This window comes from Erinaceus europaeus, chromosome 23 (genome assembly GCF_950295315.1).
Source record: "Erinaceus europaeus chromosome 23, mEriEur2.1, whole genome shotgun sequence".
NCBI lineage: Eukaryota > Metazoa > Chordata > Mammalia > Eulipotyphla > Erinaceidae > Erinaceus > Erinaceus europaeus.
The window spans coordinates 4673326-4692634 of NC_080184.1; the positions used below are offsets into that span (position 1 = coordinate 4673326).

The following is a 19309-nucleotide window of genomic DNA, read 5'->3' on the forward strand; positions in this document are numbered from 1 at the left end:
TCCCCACCGGTGGGGAGCCAGGGTCTCAAAGCAGGATCCTTGAGACCTTCTTTTTTTTATTTAAGAAAGGAGATTTTAACAAAACTGTAGGATAGGAGGGGTACAACTCCACACAATTCCCGCCACCCAATCTCCATATCCCATCCCCTCCCCAATAGCTTTCCCATTCTTTATCCCTCTGGGAGCATGGACCCAGGGTTGTTGTGGGTTGCAGATGGTGGAAGGTCTGGCTTCTGTAATTGCTTCCCACTGAACATGGGCATTGACTGGTCGATCCATACTCCCAGTCTACCTCTCTCTTTCCCTAGTAGGGTGGGTCTCTGGGGAAGCTGAGCTCCAGGACACATTGGTGGGGTCTTCAGTCCAGGGGATCCTGGCAGGCATCTTGATGGCATCTGGAACCTGGTGGCTGAAAAGAGAGTTAACATACAAAGCCAAACAAATTGTTGAGCAATCATGGACCAAATGGTTGCAATAGTGGAGAGGAAGTGTTGTGGGGGTGTGGTACTCACTGCAACCTCAAGTGTACTTCTGTTTCAGGTATATATTTTGCCCTAGTTTATGAATACTTGTGTACATATGCTCTATCTCACGGAACTTGGTCTATATCTAGGTTTTGGGACTTTGTTAAAAATTGAACCACCTGGGATGGAATTAGAGAATACTACGAAAGGTAATGTCTCACCCGAGTAATGAAGCTAAAGGGTTTTGATTCCACACCTGAAGTGCTGGGACACAGACTGAGCTGAAGCATGTTGAGTCGGCAATTGTTGCATTGATTAGGTTGCGATTGGCAGATGCAATATTATTTCATATGAATTGGGAGAGGCATGTGGGAAAGTGGGCCCTACACTAAGGTTCCAGTACTGGGGGAAATATAGGCTCTGTAGTGGAAATGTGAGTTCCCTGCTGTCGTCTTAGGGTTCAAAAAGACAATGGATAGTTATTGTTATCATCACATTATTTGGTCATTGGGTTAAATTTGAAAAGTCCCTTTGTTAGGGTTTGCTGTATAATATCCAGTTTCTTGTATATAGCTGTGCCACCAGTTGCTTCTTATCTACTTGGTCTAGGCTTTTGAGAGATTCTGCATATCAAAGACACAGCCTATATACTAAAAAGACTCAGTGTGTATTTTAAAAACTTCGAGACATACAATCAATTTTCCCCCTCATATTAAATAGTGATTTATATGACTACACTTTATTTTTTTAATATTTTATTTATTTATGAGAAAGATAGGAGGAGAGAGAAAGAACCAGACATCACTCTGGCACATGTGCTGCCGGGGATCGAACTCGAGACCTCATGCTTGAGAGTCCAAAGCTTTATCATTGCGCCACCTCCCGGACCTCATGACTACACTTTAATAGGAGTGTACATAAACACCATTCCCACCACCAAAAGACTGTGTCCCATCAGACCCATCCACCCCTACCCCCACCCCCACCTGCCCAGGAAGCTGCATGTCTCCCCTCCCCCTCACCACAGGGTTTTTACTTTGGTGCCCTACTTTCAATTTAGTCAGACCCTGCTTTTAGATTCCCTTTCTGATCTTCTTTCTCAACTTCTGTTGATGAGTGGGGTCATCCCATACTCATCTTTATCTTTCTGACTTGGCTCACTTAACATAATTCCTTCTAGCTCTGTCCAAATTGGGCCAGAGAAGGTGGATTCATTGTTCTTAATAGCTACATAGTATTCCATTGAGTATATATACCACAGCTTTCTCAGCCACTCATCTGTTTTGGGGCACCTGGGTTGCTTCCAGGTTTTAGCTATTATGAATTGTGCTGCTAAGAACATAGGAGTACACACATCTTTTTGGTTGGGTGTTATGGAGTCCTTGGGGTATATCCCCAGGAGAGGAATTACTGGATCATATGGAAGGTCCATGTCTAGCCTTGTGAGAGTTCTCCAGACTGCTATCCACAGAGGCTGAACCAATTTACATTCCCACCAGCTTTGCAAAAGAGTTCCTCTGTCCCAAAATCCTCTCCAGCATTTGTTGCTGCTGTCATTTTTCATGTATGGCATTCTCACAGGGGTGAGGTGGTATATCAATGTTGTCTTTATTTGAATTTCTCTGACAATCAGTGACCTGGAGCAATTTTTCATGTGTTTGTTAGCCTTTTGGAACTCTTCTGTAGTGAATGTTATGTTCATATCCTCTGCCCATTTTTGGATGGGGTCATTTGCTATTTTCTTGCTAAGTTTGCTGAGCTCTTTGTATATTTTGGTGATTAGTCTCTTGTCTGATGTATGTCATGTGAATATCTTCTTCCATTCTGTGAGGGGTCTCTTTTGGCTATGCAGAAGCCTTTCAATTTGGTGTAGTTCCATTGGTTTGTTTCTGCTTTAGTCTTCCTTTCAGTTGGGTTTTTTCATCAAAGATATCATTGAGCTTAGATGGGAAAGTGTTTTACCAATGTTTTCCTCTAAGTTTTTGATAGTTTCCAGTCTGGCATCCAGGTCCTTTATCCATTTGGAGTTTATTTTTGTTTCTGGTTAGATAAGGTGGTTCAATATCATTCTTCTGCATATTACAACCCACTCTTCCCAGAACCATTTGTTGAAGAGAGCCTCCCTCTTTCGTGTAATACTTTGGACCCCCTTATCAAAGATTAGATGTCCATAGGTGTGGGGATTTATTTCTGGGCTTTCAATTCTATTCCACTGGTCTGTATGCCTATTTTTTGTTCGAGTACCGGGCTGTTTTGATGATGATGAATTTATAATATAGTTTGAGATCTGGGAGTGTGATGCCTCCATTTCTGCTTCTTTTCCTCAAGAAGGTTTTGGCAATTCTAGGTGTTTTCTGCTTTCAGATAAATGAATGTAGTTTTTCTTCTATTCTCTTAAAGAAGCTTGGTGGAACTTTGATGGGTATCACATTAAATTTGTTTATGGCTCTGGGGAGAATATTCATTTTGATGATATTCTTCCAATCCATGACCATGGGATGTCTGTTCATTTCTTGTTATCAGTTTCTATTTCCTTGAAAAGCAACTCATAGTTTTCAGTATACAAGTCTCTCACTTCTTTGGTCTGCTTTATTCCTAGGTATTTTATTGATTTTGCGCAACAGTGAATGGGAGTGATTTCGGATGTCTGATTCTTCAGATTTAGTGCTTGCGTAAAGAAATGCCACTGATTTTTGTACATTGATTTTGTAGCCTGACACATTGCTATATTGCCTAATAACTTTCAGTAGTTTTCTTCTGGATTCTTTAGGTTTTTCTATGTATACATATACATATATACATATATCATATCATCTGCAAATAGTGAGAGCTTGACTTCTTCCCTTCCAAACTGTATTCCTTTGATTTCTTTCTCTTGCCTGATTGCTATGTTGAAGAGTAATGGTGATAGTGGGCAGCCCTGTCTAGTCCCCTGTCTGAGGGGGAATGCTTTCAGCTTCTGACCATTGAGTATGATGTTGGCTGTAGGTTTGCTATATATGGATTCCACTATCTTGAGGAATTTCCTGTCTATCCCCATTTTTTTAGTTTTAAGCATGAATGGGTGTTATATTTTGTCAAAGGCTTTCTCTGTATTTATTGAGATAATCATGTGGTTTTTGGCTTTGCTTTTATTGATGTCGTGAATGACATTGATTGAGTTGCGGATATTGAACCACCTGGGATGAATCCCACTGGGTCATGATGAACAATTTTTTTGATATGCTGCTGTATACACTTGGCCAATATCTTGTTTGATATTTTGGCATCTATGTTCATCAGGGATAGTTGGTCTGTAGTTTTTTGTTGTTGTTGTTGTTGTTGTTGTTGTTGTTTCCCTATCTGCTTTTGTATCAGGGTGATGTTGGCTTTATAGAAGGTGAAAGGGACTGTTCCTGTTTCTTCGATCTTATGGAAAAGTTTTAGAAGTATGGGTACTAACAGTTTTCTGAATGGTTTGTAGAATTCATTTGTGAAGCCATCTGGTCCTGGACTTTTGTTGTTGGGGAGATTCTTAATAACGGTTTCAATTTCTTTGTTTGTGATTGATTCATTTAGGTTTTGTAGTTATTCTTGGTTCAGTTTTGGAAGGGCATATGATTCTAGGAATTCTTCCATTTATTACAGATTCTCTAGCTTGGTGGCGCATAGTTCTTCATAGAAGTTTTGCATGGTTTTCTGGATTTGTGGTGTCAGATGTGATATCTCCTCCATCGTTTGCAATTCTATTAATTTGAGTCTTCTCTCTTTTTTGTTTGGTGAGTCTGGCTAGATGTTTGTCAATTTTGTTTAATCTTTCAAAGAACCAACATTTGGCTTCATTGATCTTTTGTATGGTTTTCTTATTTTCAATGTTGTTTATTTCTGCTCTAATTTTAGTGATTTCTGTCCTTCTGGTTGCTTTAGGGTTCCTTTGTTCCTCTTCTTCTAAGTTCTTAAGGTGTGCAGTAAGGTCGTTTACTTGAGCTTTTTCTTGTTGTTTAATATGTGATTGTATGGCTATTAGTTTCCCTCTCAATACTGCTTTAGTATACTCCCAAATATTTTGATAGGTTGTGTCTTCATTTTCATTTGTTTCCAGGAACATTTGGATTTCTTGCTTGAGTGACTCTCTGAACCAGTGGTTCTTAAGCAGTATGTTGTTTAGTTTCCAAATTCTGTGACTTTTAATAATTTTCCGTTTGTTGTCAAATGTTAGTTTTACTCCACTGTGGTCTGAGAAGATACTTGGGATGATTTCAATGCTCTTGAATTTATTGATGCTGTCTTTGAGGCCTACCATGTTGTCTATCATTGAGTATGTGTTGTGTGGATTTGAAAAGAATGTGTATTCCAGTTTTCTGGGGTGAAGGGCTCTGAAAATGTCCAGGAGGTCTAGTCTGACCATCTCTTCATTTAATTCTCTTGTTTCTTTTTGATTCTCTACTTTGTTGATCTGTGTAAGTGTGAGAGTGGAGTGTTAAAGTCTCCCACTATTACTGTATTACTATTATATAATTTTGAAATTCTTTCAGTAGGTGCTTGATGTATTAGACGGTCCCTCATTTGGTGCATAGATGTTAATAATTGTTAACTCTTCTTGGCTGATTGAACCTCTAATCATTATGTAATGTCCTTGCCTATCTTTTATTACTTTAATTTAAAATCTATTGTGTCAGAAATGAGAATGGCTGTTCCTGCCTTTTTTGTGGTCCATTAGCCTGTATGATAGTTTTCCATCCTGTCACTTTAAGTCTGTGTTTATCTTGTTGTGTCAGATGGGATTCATGCAAGCAGCATATGGTTGGGGTGTGTTTTCTGATCCATCCTCCCTCTGTGCCTTTTGATAGGTGAGTTTAAGCCTTTGACAAGTGACTTTTTTTTTCTCTTGCAGCCGTTACGATCCTTTCTTTATCCTTACTTCTTTTCATTGTGACTATGATGTATCTTGGTGTCTTCAGGTCTGGGTTGATTCTGTTTGGAACTCTCTGGGCCTCTGGAATCTTAATGTCCTTTCTGTTGTTTAGGTCTGGGAAGTTTTCTTCTATAATTTCCTCTAGAATGTTTGCTTCCCCTTCCTCTCTTTCTTCCTCTGGCATGCCAATTATATGAATGTTACTCCTTTGGAGATCATCCCATATGTCTCTGCTGTTGTTTTCAGTGTCTCTCAATCTCTTTTTGAGTTCTTTCACCTCTTAATTTTCTATACCTCATCCTCTGTCTGGCTAATTCTGTTTTCTGCTTCTGGTAGTCTGCTATCCCTTCCCTCTGCTGCTTTCTTCAGTTCATCTATTTCAGCTTTCAGTACTCTAATTGCCTCAAGGTAATTAGTATTTTTCCTTGAGGGTTTTATCTGTCGTTTCCCTAATATTGCTAGCCCTTTCCTCCAAATTTGTTTTCATTTTTGTGGTCAATAACTTTATTATTGCTTGCATACTTTCTTATTTATGGCTACTTCTGGCTGATTTATGTTTTCTTCTGGGCTTTTTTCTTCATTGTAGCAGCAGTTTTATTTGCTCTTGATCTAACCATTTTTTTATTAATGTGTTTTTTATTTTTATGTTCTGTTTGCCTCAGTTGTTGTGTCTTGAGTACAAGCCACACTATACTAGATACCTTTATGACAAATGCAATCACCAATCTCAGAAATTACAATAGCAACTGAAGCAAGGACTGGAGAGTTTAACCAATATTAGTTAGCCAAACAATGTCTCCAGTCCGAGAAAAAACAGCATCCAAATCCAAGTAAAGAAAAATAGAAAGAAAAAAAGGGATACCAAGAATAGACAATTATGCAAATCTACTATCCACTGTATATTCTAGGGGTAGCAAGAGGAGAAAGGGAAGTAGAACAAAGATACACACAGAGAGAGTCCACTCTGAGTCAGATTTCTTCCCCAAAATAATTCACAAATGTGTATCAGTGAATTCAGAAAGCCAAAAAAGGAGGAAGTAAGAAAGGATGACAATAATGAGAAAAAGAAAGAAAAAACAGAGAGAAAAGAAAAAAGATAAGAAAAAGAACAGTAATAAAAGAGCAGTGAAAGGAAAGAGTTTATTATTATTATTATTATTATTATTATTTAATTAGCTAGGAGGAGGGAGAAGGGGGAGAGTTGTTAGGGGATGTAGAAAGAGTGAGACAAGTTCCTCTAGCAATGGATAAGACACCCACTCCCCTAGCTATGGAAAATACACTAAGAGTTAATTCTGGTCCAACTGAAGGAGGGGGGAAAAGGGATATACCTATATATAGTATTAATAATAAAATGAACAGAGTAAAAAACCTGTCCTGCCTTCAGCTTGGATGGCTCCAGATTGCCTCATGTCCCCTGAGTAGAGGCAGCTGATTGTTAAGAAAATAAAACAAACAAAAAAACACCTCTGGCAGTCTTTCTCTTTCTGAGTAAGGTTCTGCTTGGTCAAATATTTGTAGCTCCAATTGGCCAGCTGGAAAGAAGAAGGGCCAAGAGTTTCAGAAAGGAACAGGATTGGAATTGAAATGAACCCCTGGTGAGACAGGAATATTGGTAAAGAAAGAAGCTCAGTGGGGCAGCCTGTTAGGAGCAGCTCTCTGGCCCCCAGGGTCTGATTATGGGGGGGCAGGGGTGCACTTCAGGAATAATAATTGTAACAATCAATTTTCCTTTCTTTTTTCTCTATTTTCTAACCCAAATTATAGTCACCTCCTTGGTGTCAAAGCTATGTCACTGTCCTGCTAAAGGCAAAAATTCCTACCGTTTCCAGCAGATGTTGTCAGAGCTCAAGCCAATAGCAGCTTCTCCATCGTCTTTTTGGCCCTGCCCCCTTAAGCCCAAATTTTACTTTCATCTGATTTTTGCTGTCCACTGAGTGAAAAGGGCCTGTATACTTGAATGTTTTATTTTCTATTCATTTATTTTATGATCTTTATTTACTTATTGGGTAGAGACAGTCAGAAATCGAGAGGGGAGACTGGCAGTAGTGCAGTAGGTTAAGCACACATGGTGCAAAGTGCAGGGACCAGTGTAAGGATCAGGGTTTGAGTCCCTGGCTCCCCACCTTTAGGGGGGGTCACTTCACAAGTGATGAAGTATGTCTGCAGGTGTTTATCTTTCTCTCACCTTCTCTGTCTTCTCCATCACTCTTGATTTCTCTATGTTCAATCCAACAGCACTGGCAACAATAACATTAACAACAAGAGCAACAAAATGGGGAAAATGGCCTCCAGGATCAGTGGATTAATAGTACAGGCAATAACCCTGGAGGCAAAAAAAAAAGAAGAAGAAGAAGAAGTCGAGAGGGAAGGAGGTGATAGAGAGTGAAAGAGACAGAGCAGAGAGACAACTACAGCCCTGCTTACAACTTGCAAAGCTTTCTCCCTACAGGTGTTGACTGGGAGCTTGCACGCAGGTCTTTGTACACTGTAATGTGTGTGCTTAACCAGCTGCACCACCACTGACCTCTATATTTTATTTACTTTAATGAGAGAGATGCCAAGAGAAAGACAGAGATAGAAAGAGACCAACCATAAAAACAACAATGAGATTACTACACTCCTGTGAGACTGTCATATATCAGAAAAAGCAGCAGCAACAGATGCAGGAGGCATTGTGAGGAAAAAGGAACCCTCCTGCACTGCTGGTGGGAATGTAAACTGGTTCAACTTATGTGGAGAGAGCAGTGTGGAGAAGTCTCACAAGGTTAGAGATGGACCTATCCTATGTCCCTGCTATTCATCTCCTGGGGATATACCCTAAGGAACCAAACGTACCCACCCCAAAAGATCTACGTATACCTATGTTCATAGCAATTTGTAATAGCTAAAAGCTGGAAGCAACCTAGGTGTCCAACAACAGATGAGTGGCTGAGCAAGTTGTGGTCTATTGCACAATGGAATACTACTTAGCTATTAAAAATGATGATTTCGCCATTTTCAGCCCATCTTGGATAGAGCTTGAAGAAATCATCTTAAGTAAAATAAGTCAGAAACAGAAAGATGAATATAGGATGATCTCAATCACAAGCAGAAGTCGAAAAACAAGATGAGAAGAGAAAGCACTAAGCAGAACTTGGATTGGAGTTGGTGTATTGCACCAAAGTAAACGATTCTGGGGTGGGTGGGTGCAGGGGATAGTACAGGTCCTGGAAAAGATGGTGGAGGACCTAGTGGGGGTTGTATTGTTATGAGGAAAGCTGAGAAATGTTATGTATATATAAGCTATTGTATTCACTGTTGAATGGAAAATATTAATCCTCCAATAAAGAAAAAAATGAGAGAAAAAAAGAATGATACCAACCAGAGCCCTGCTCAGTTCTGGATTGTGGTGATGTTGAGGATTGAACCTTTAACCTCAGAGCATGAGACATGAAATCTTTTTGCAAAACATTATGCTATCTCTCCAGGCCCAATGTTTCCATTGAATCAGTATTTTTCCCCTCCAGCAACATTGTGGGGGCTCAGTGTTATCAACTGCTTCTGGAAGCCATGTTTTCCCCATTTTATTGGCTAAGACAGAGAGAAATTGAGAGAGGAAGGGAAGATAGAGACAGAGAGAGGAAGATTATATACTTTGAGAATCGTTCAACCTACAGGTGGTTAGCCAGGGGCTCCAATTGAGATTCTTGCATGGATTCTTGGACTTGGGACAATGTATGCTTAATTTGGTTCACCACTGTCCAGCCCCCTCCATTAAGCCCTTAACTATTTAATTCTTACTTTAATTTTACTGTCCTACTAGTAAAAAAGATTTTTCTCACTGACTTATTCCAAAATCTGATTTTTCTTTTTTTGATTTTTTAAATTTTCCCTTTTTTAATTGCCTTTTTTATTGTTGTTGTAGTTGTTATTGTTGTTATTGATGTCATCATTGTTGGATAGGACAGATAGAAATGGAGAGAGGTTGGGAAGACAGAGAGGAGGAGAGAAAGACATACACCTGCAGACCTGATTCACTGCCTGTGAAGTGACTCCCCAGCAGGTGGGGAGCTGGAGGCTTGAACCGGGATCCTGACTCTAGTCCTTGTGCTTTGCACCACCTGCACTTTAACCCACTGCACTACCGCCCGGCCCCGTTAAAATCTGATTTTTCACTGATGTGAAACTACATCATTCTCTACCACGTGTACTGTAAGTTCTAAACTTCCATGTGTTGTTTTAACATCTCTGAGTATTCTGATGTTGCACGGCCTAGTCAGAAGTTTGCCCACTATATGTAGTTGCTGTGAGTAGAAAGGCTTCCCTCCTCAGAGAGCTGTCCTACCATGCCAACAAAACTCCCTAATGGGCTGCATTTTCAATTAGATTATCAGTACAACAAATGTCTTCCTATGCCCAAGGATCCGTTTTTGAACTCTCCATCCACACCTGCAGTGGGGACACCTCACAAGCAGTGAAGCAGGTCTACAGGTATCTATCTTTTTCTCTTTCTTTCCATCCCCACCGGCCCTCTCAGTTTCTCTCTGTCCTATTGGAAAAATAAAGGGAAAAAATACCTGCTACTAACTTCATTCTCACATTGAGGCAACTGGGCTACGTGAATCCCATATCTTTAAATATTACTGATTTGTATAAAGGGAAGATTTTATTTCTCATCAGAATATTCAAGAGGAACTGTGATACATTTTTTTTCTGCAGAAAAATATTTTCTCAGAGATTTAGGATATCAAAGATGCTACTTTCTCTCTTTCAGCTTTTGTGTGAATAATAAAAACGAGAACTCTAATTAAACCATAAAAACATTTTAACTCAGAGAATTTCAAATTTGTCTAATATAATCCAATGTTGACTGTAAAGAACTATTATACAGAATCGGTGTCAAAGGTAAATCACATAACCAGAGGATTAGCCAATCTAGACTGGCCTTAGACTGAAATTTCTTTTGAAATGTAGCCAGTCTTATTTTTAAACATTTCTCTAGGATCAAGAATAGGAAAACTTATCTTGGTGTATCTTCTGTGTGCATCTGAAGGAGTCATTAGAGATAATGGATTGAAGGTTATAAACTTTAAAATTATTAAAAATAAATGTTGTGAATAAATACAATTCTTTGCTTATCTCTCTAGATGCACAAGAGTGTATCCAGTGCTCAGACCAAGAATATTCAAACCAAGAGAGAACACACTGTCTCCCCAAGTTGGTGACCTACTTGTCCATTGAAGATTCCTTGGGGATGGCTCTGGCCTGCACAGCTTTGTGCTTCTCTGTCTTCACAGCTGGGGTTCTGTGGATCTTTGTGAAGCACCAAGACACCCCCATAGTCAAGGCCAATAACAGGACTCTCAGTTACATCCTGCTCATCTCCCTCCTCCTCTGCTTTTTCTGCTCCTTTCTCTTCATTGGGCATCCACACCCAGTCACCTGCATCCTCCAGCAAATCACATTTGGACTTGTGTTCACTGTGGCTCTTTCCACTGTGTTGGCAAAAACCATTATTGTGCTGTTGGCATTCAAATCCATGAAGCTGGGAAGAACCATGAGGTGGCTGTTGGCATCAGGGGCTTCTAACTATGTCATTCCCATCTGCACTCTTGTCCAAGTGGTTATCTGTGCCATCTGGTTGGGACTGTCTCCCCCCTTCATTGATGTAGACACACACTCTGAGCCCAGGCATCTGCTCATCGTGTGTGACAAGGGCTCAGTCGCTGCATTCTACTGTGTTCTGGGCTACCTGGGCTCCTTGGCCCTGGTCAGCTTCTCCTTGTCCTACCTTGTCCGCAACCTGCCTGATGCCTTCAATGAAGCCAAGTTCTTGACCTTCAGCATGCTGGTGTTCTGCAGCATCTGGGTGACCTTTCTGCCTGTCTACCATGGTGCCCAGGGCAAGCTCATGGTGGCCTTGGAGATCTTCTCCATCTTGGCCTCCAGTGCTGGTCTCCTAGTGTGCATCTTTGCTCCCAAGTGTTACATTATTCTGATTAGACCTGACAAGAACTCTTTGAAATACTTAAAGAGTAAAATGGATCCCAGGAGAAATGCACATATTTAGGTTCTTATCCTACATGTCTGTCACAGTCACCGCATTCCTAACAAAATAATCAATCTGATTTTCCATGTCAGTAGTCTCATGTGACTGAAACGACTTGAGTGAGAACTATATATTGATGAGCAACCATTAGAATAATCCTAATATGTGGTTCAATTAAAACCCACAATAATGGAGGTGAGGCAGTAGTACAGCAGGTTAAGTGCATGTGGCACAAAATGCAAGGACCAGCCTAAGGTACCCGGTTCGAGCCCCTGGTTCCCCACTTGCAGGGAAGTTCCTTCACAGGCGGTGAAGCAGGTCTGCAGGTCTTTCTCTTCCCCTCTCTGGCTTCCCCTCTTCTCTCCATTTTTCTCTGTCTTATCCAAAAACGAACGAAATCAACAACAATAAATATAACCACAACAAGGCTACAGCAACAAGGGCAACAAAAGGGGGGAAATGGCCTCCAGTAGCAGTGTATTCATGGTGCAGGCACTGAGTCACAACAATAACCCTGGAGGAAAAAAAAGAAAAGAAAAACAAAAAACCGCAATACTAAAACAGTAATCTTCCAATAAAGAGTAAATAAAAGAAAGAAAAACAGAAATACAAGCTTTGTGGCCTACATGATGAATACATGACACTGTCCACAACCTGTTGGCTTCCCAGCTTCCGCACATCTGCTTCCTTCCTGTTTATTATGACTCACTTCCTGCCATTCTAGCCCCATTTTGTCCCACTACTACCCACCTTTCAAATGCCTATGGGCCCCACTGTTGTCCCATTCATACTGCTGCTCAGTCTGCAGCCAGTGGCATGAATAATCTTCACTCATGACCCCAACTGCACCATCACCTGTGGTCACTTGTGGTGCTGGATGCTCCTCATATTTGACTAGGTCTATGGGCTGATGCTCTGGGTCCCCCATCTCGCCCCTGGCCACAGGTATTGAGGGTCAAAACTGCCCTCTGGGAGTCCTTGGGTAACTGCATGTCAGGGGCTATGTGTTCAGAGAAATGAGAATCACAGACACATTCAGCTCCAGGAGAGGCCTCAGAAAGGTGGGTGACTCGTTTATTGAAGGAAAAATCAGGCATATATACCCCTAACTTGGGGAGAAGGTTGAAGTAACCATTAACCCAAACACAGAATAAGATAATACATAGTCACATTTTGACATACATGCTATTTGATCACAATGTTCTCTCATTTCTGGAAGACATCCACATCCCAACTGTTACCTGTTTTCCTTGACACTTGACTGTCTGCAGTGTCCTGGGGGGCTGTGGTAATTTAACTTAAAACAGGGTTGGTTTGGGGGCTTCTGTGGTATGTGAGAACATTCACAGTGGGGAGACAGGAACTGGTTTAATCAATACAAGGTTTATTAGGGTGAAACAGGTAAAAGGCAAAATAACAATCATCATCAAGGGTTAAGAGTACACTAGGTCCATAAAGTCTGAGTAGAGTTATCAAAAGTTTAGTCCCATAAGATAAGCAATTATCAGCTCTGGTAAAGGTTGCTCATGGCTGTCTAGGGGTCTAAAATTTTACCAGCTAGCATAATCACTTGTTCAGTTCCCAGGAGAAGTAGCCATGGTAGATACTCCGCCGAGATGCATCTGACCAGGAGAAGCAGCAGCAGCCAAAGAGAGAGAGTGACTTCTGGCTGGCTGTACATTTAAGTCTATTCAGCCTTCCCAAAATGCTTTGTGCACCACCACACACTGGATCCTCCCACAGTCCACCATGTGCCTGCACAGATCACTGCATACTATTGCCAAGGCTGACAACATCAGCACTGTGCTGAGACTTCCATCCATGGCCACCAGTATACCGCGTCACCACAGGGAGGCCCCTATCTGGGAGCCTCAGCAGGGCCTAGAAATCCAAAGAGACTTGGTCCCTGTGATAATAAACCAGGTGAAGGACCCTAAGGTACTGTTGCCTACCAGCCCTAGTTGTATGTGGAGAGACCTCATATGCAAGTGGGAAAGGACTGAGGGGGACACCTCATAGGGGATGGGATGTCCAGGGTCCAGAGCCTCTGCCCGGTGGTTCCCAGAGCTACACTCTCTCTATGTCTACACAGTCTGCTTTCCAACTCCTTCAAATCTGCTAGAGATGATGTGAAAGAAGCTGAAAACTGTTGGTGAAGCAGCACTTAAGAAGAATTTATATATAGACAGATCATTATGAGAGTAATAGTCAACCCATATCTGTATCCTTGAGAGAATTGCTGTTGTTTCCAACAGAAGAAGTGAGCACATAGAACTTTTCCCACTGGTCATCTTCACCAGGAACAGCATCATAAACCCTCTGGTGGGACTCTATAGGACCTTGCCCTCAATGTAGAACAACAATGGTAAAAACTACCCCACTCTCTGAAGGGATCAACATTCTCTGTCACTTGAGGAACACTGGTCCTGAAATGAGTGTAGCCTAGAATGTTCCTAGCCATGACCATGGGATGTGAGCTCAAATATACAGGGATGCAGAGGTTACATAGGATCCTGTGCTAAATAGGAATAGACATGAGGTCAGATTGATGGGGTATATAGTTAATTGTATATATACTTTCCTCAAATTTGGGAGCTACTCTCTGGCCTGATCCAGCTTTCTTGGCCTATTCTCAACTCTGACTTCATCTTCCAAGACAATACTCCTAGCCCAACTGCTATTTGTTTCAGTCAAAAATTAGTAAAGTCATGGGCCTATTGGAATATACCTAAAATAAAGTTCCTAGATCATCCCATATTGATCCTTCTGTTTCTGACTGAATTCACTTAACATGAATTTTTCAAGGTCCATCCAAGATCAGCTGAAAACGGTGAAGTCAATATTTTTTACAGCTGAGTAGTATTCCATTGTGTATATATACCACAACTTGCTCAGCCACTCATCTGTTGTTAGACACCTGGGTTGCTTCCAGGTTTTGGCTATTACAAATTGTGCTGCCAAGAACATATGTGTACACAGATCTGTTTGGATGGATGTGTTGGGTTCCTTAGGATATATCCCCGGGAAAGGAATTGCAGGATCATAGGGTAGGTCCATTTCTAGCCTTCTGAGAGTTCTCCAGACTATTCTCCACAGAGATTGGACCAATTGACATTCCCATCAGCAGTGTAGGAGGGTTCCTTTGACCCCACAGCCTCTCCAGCATTTGCTGCTGTTGCTTTTTCTGATATATGATATTCTCACAGGAGTGAAGTGGTATCTCATTGTTGTCTTTATTTGCATTTCTCTGACAATCAAAGACTTAGAGCATTTTTTTCATGTGCTTCTCAGACTTCTGGATCTCTTCTGTGGTGAATATTCTGTCCATGTCCTCCCCACATTTTTGGATGGGGTTATTTGTTGTCTTGCTGTTGAGTATGGCAAGCTCTTTATATATGTTGGTTATTAAACTCTTGTCTGATGTATGGCATATAAAGATCTTCCATTCTGTGAGGTGTCTCTTGGTTTGGGTAGTGGTCTCTTTTGCTGTGAAGAAGCTTTTTAATTTGATGTAGTCCCACAGGTTCATACTTGCCTTAGTCTTCTTTGTAAGTGGATTTGTTTCATTGAAGATGTCTTTAAAATGTATGCAGAAAAGAGTTCTGCCAATATTTTCCTCTAAGTATGTGATAGTTTCTGGTCTAACATCCAAGTCCTTGATCTACTTGGAATTTACTTTTGTATTTGGTGAAATACAGTGATTCAGTTTCATTCTTGTTTCCAACACCATTTGTTGAAGAGACTCTGCTTTCCCCATTTGATAGTCTGAGCCCCTTTGTCAAAGATTAGGTGTCCATAGGTGTGGGGGCTCACTTCTGGGCTCTCAATTATATTCCACTGGTCAGTATGTCTATTCATGTTCCAGTACCAAGCAGTTCTGATGACAATGGCCCTATAATACAATTTGAGATCTGGGAGTGTGATGCCTCCTGTTCTGTTCTTTCTTCTCAAGATTGTTTTGGCAATTCTAGGACTTTTCTGGTTCAAGATAAACATTTGTAGCATTTGTTCATTCTCCTAAAAATGTGCTTGGGATCTAGATTGGGATAGCATTAAATTTGTAGATGGCTCTGGGTAGTATATTCATTTTGATGATGTTAATTCTTCCAACCCATGAACATGGAATATCTTCACACTTCTTTGTATCTTCTTCAATTTCCTTGAGTAGTGACTCATAATTTTCAGTATACAAGTCTTTCACTTCTTTGGATAGGTTTATTCCTAGATATTTTATAGTTTTTGTTGCTACATTAAAAGGAATTGATTTCTGGATTTCAATTTCTTCTAAATTAGTGTTTGCATAGAGGAATGCCACTGACTTTTGAATGTTAGTTTTCTAGCCTGACATCTTACTGTATTTGCTAATGATTTCCAAAAGCTTCTTGCTGGATTCCTTAGGTTTTTCTGTGTATACTATCATGTCATCTGCAAATAGGGAGAGTTTGACTTCTTCTCTTCCAATCTGTATCCTTTTAACTCCTTGCTCCTGGCTGATTGATATGGCAAGAACTTCCAACACTATGTTGAATAGCAATGGTGATAGTGGGCAGCCCTTTCTAGTACCTGATCGGAGTGGAAATGCTTCCAGTTTTTCACCATTGAGTATGATGTTGGCAGTAGGTTTGCCATATATAGACTCCACAATCTTGAGGAATTTTCCATCTATTCCCCTTTTTTGTAGTGTTTTGATCATAAAGGAATGTTGTATTTTGTCAAAGGCTTTCTCCACATCAATTGATATGACATGTGTATTTGGTCTTGCTTTTGTTATGAGTGAACTCATCCCATATTTATCCCTTCCCTCTCTCTCTCTCTCTTTCTCCTTTCTATTTTATCGGAGAGGGCAGAGTGAAATTGAGAGGAAAGGGGAAATAGATCTGGAGAGAATATTATCTGCAGATCTGCTTAACTGCTTCTAAAGTGCCCCTCTATATTTGGGGGAATGAGGGCTCCAATCAGGTTCCTTGCACATGGTAATGGTATGTGCTCAGCTTGGTGCACCACTGATCAGCCCCCTGATAAATGCTATAATATTTTTGTGTAAAGTAGTTTTTCTTCTTTATAGAGGGGGCAGGTTAATGTTTTTCTGTCAACAGGAAAATACAGTAGTTTGTACATGTGTAACATCTCTCACAAAATATCTCTCTTTGCCTCTCTTTCTCTCCCCCTCTCTGCCTTCCCCTCCTCTCTCCACTTCTCTCTGTTCTCTCCAACAACAAAGACAACAACAATAAAACAACAAGGGAATAAATAAATATTTTTTTAAAAGAAAGAAATTCAAATCAGAACATCCCACAAGGTGAGCAACAGTGGTGAGTGCTGCGGACTGAGAGGGGAGGCCACTCTGTAATGCTGCTGGTGTGCTTGTCTCTTATCTTATTCAAATGTTTTTTTTAATTTATTTATTTTCCCTGTTGTTGTCCTTGTTTTCTATAGTCTCACAAACCCCTATTCAATTTATATGAGAGAGGACGAATGGATTGAATGTCTCAAACTTTTTGATGCATAGAACTTTTTTATATTTTGTTTTATTATCTTTATTAATTTATTGGATAGAGACAGCCAAAAATCAAGAGGGAAGGGATAATAGAGAGGAAGAGAGATAGAGAGACACCTGCAGCACTGCATCACCTCTTGTGAAGCTTTCTTCCTGCTTGTAGAGACCGGGGACTGGAACCTGGGTTCTTGTGCATTGTAACATGTGTGCTCAACCAGGTGCACCACCACCCGGCCCAGAACTTTTTTTAAGGGAAAAGTGCAGTTTTATTTTTACTGCCATCTAGGTTATTGCTGGACTTCATGATTCTATGATGCATACAGTGCTCCTAGTGGTCATTTCTTCCATTACTAGCTTTATTCCTTCCCTTTTGTTTCTTCTTCTTATTATTATTATTATGGAAAGTTTTTATTTTAGTATAACACTGAAAGAAATTGTGTTAACGGGTTGAGTGGTGTCACACCTGGTTGAGCGCACATGTTACAGTGTGCAAGGACCCAGGTACAAGCCCCCAGTCCCCACCTGCAGGGGGAAAGCTTCACGAGTGGTGAAGCAGTGCTGCAGATGTCTCTCTGTCTCTCTCCCTCTCTGTCTCCCCCACACTCTCAATTTCTGGCTGTCTCTATCCAATAAGTAAAGGGAATACAAATTATTTACAAATCGTGTTCGACAGTTATGTTATAGGCAAGGGAGACAGCATAATAGTTATACAAACAGACTCTCATGCCTGAGGCTTTGTAGTCCCAGGTTCAATCCCCACACCACCAGAAGCCTGAGCTGAGCAGTGCTCTAGTAAAGAAAAATAGAGTTTTATTATTTGAAATTCAAAACATATTAAAATTACTGCAGTAACGAGGTAGTTCACCAGGCAGGGTGTGTGCAGCCAGTCATGTGACCAGCGTGGAACCCCTCCCCCCACTGCACTAGGGTAGCTGGTGTCTTGGTGTCTTTCCCTCTCCTGCTCTGTCTGAAACAAATCACTCTGCGGCGGTGAAGACCTCTGGGCACAAAAGAGAAAAATTCAGAGCGAAGAGGAATTAATTAGTATTCATTCTTGACTTATGTGCTTGTTTCTATGAAGGTACTCAGAATTACAAATACGAGATGCAACAACTAACAAATAAATCGAAAGGCTAATATCAGGGCCAGGTGGTGACACACCTGAGTGAGTGCACATGTTATAATGCGCAAGGATCTAAGTTCGAGCCCCTAATCTCCACCTGCAGGAGGTAAATTATGGGAGTGGTGAAGCAGTGTGATACAGGTGTCTTTCTTTCTTTCTTTTTTTTTTATATTTATTTATTTACTTATTCCATTTTGTTGCCCTTGTTGTTTTATTCTTGTAGTTATTACTGTTTTTGTTATTGATGTCATTGTTGTTGGATAGGACAGAGAGAAATGGAGAGAAGAGGGGAAGACAGAGAGGGGCAGAGAAAGATGGACACATGCAGACCTGTTTCACCAACTGTGAAGTGACTCCCTGCAGGCAGGGAGCCAGGAGCTCGAAGCCAGATCCTTACACCAATCCTTGTGCTTTGCTCCTCCTGCACTTCACCTGCTGCGCTATTGCCTGACTCCTGATACACGTGTCTTTCTTTCTCTATCTCACTCTGTCTTCTCGATTTCTGATGGCCTCTATCCAATAAGTAAATAAATAAAGATAATTCAGAATAACACAGAAGAAAAACTAATATTCACCATAATATCCTGTGAAAATTCCCCTGGAGAGTGAGAGAGACAGCATAGTGGTTATGTAAACAAACTCTCATGCTTGAGGTGCCAGGTTCAATCCCTGCACCACAATAAGCCAGAACTGAGCAGAGCTCTGTGAAAAAACAATAATGAAACATAAAATTCATCTGGAATACACGCTTGTTTTCTGCAAAGTACTAATGTAGTGAGCACTGAGGCATTCCCCTTAGTGGGACATAAATAAAAAGCCCATCTTGGGTGTGCTCTCTCCTCCCAACAAAAGACTGACAAGAATATTAAATAGGAGAGGGAGGAGAGAGAAGAGGAGAGGGGAGTCAAAGAGACTCTAGAATCATTCTACGCACATTCTTATTAGTTTATATTTGCCACAAGGGTCTATGCATAATTTCTCACGACCCATCTCAAATTGAAGGCAGAAATTCTGCCTGTGCCTAATGACCAAAAATTAGTATGAACTAATGTGCCTACTCCTTCAGTCACTCTATTAGTAAATAATAAATTTAATCCAAATCCATGCCTAAGATGTTTAAAATGGAAATTACAGAATTTGTCTGTCTTTCTGTGTGTTTAATTTCCTTGACTTGTTTTTTTCCCCCTTAACTCCATCTGATTCTCAACTTAATTTGCAATGGGCTGTCTTGAAGGGAATCAATGAAATACTTCCTACTTCAACACTGTGAAATTATCCAAAGTCTTTTGAAATTCATACC

General features: G+C 40.7%; 1 protein-coding gene across 1 annotated transcript in view; it reads left to right on the top strand.

The window, feature by feature from the left end:
- Positions 1–11410, top strand: part of LOC132535642 (vomeronasal type-2 receptor 116-like) — a 33827-nt gene extending 22417 nt beyond the window's left edge. Inside the window, exon 8 of the mRNA XM_060182256.1 lies at positions 10488–11410. Within this exon, the coding sequence (XP_060038239.1) occupies positions 10488–11410 (923 nt within the window). The remainder of the gene's footprint in view (positions 1–10487) is intronic.
- The last annotated feature ends 7899 nt before the right edge of the window (positions 11411–19309 follow it).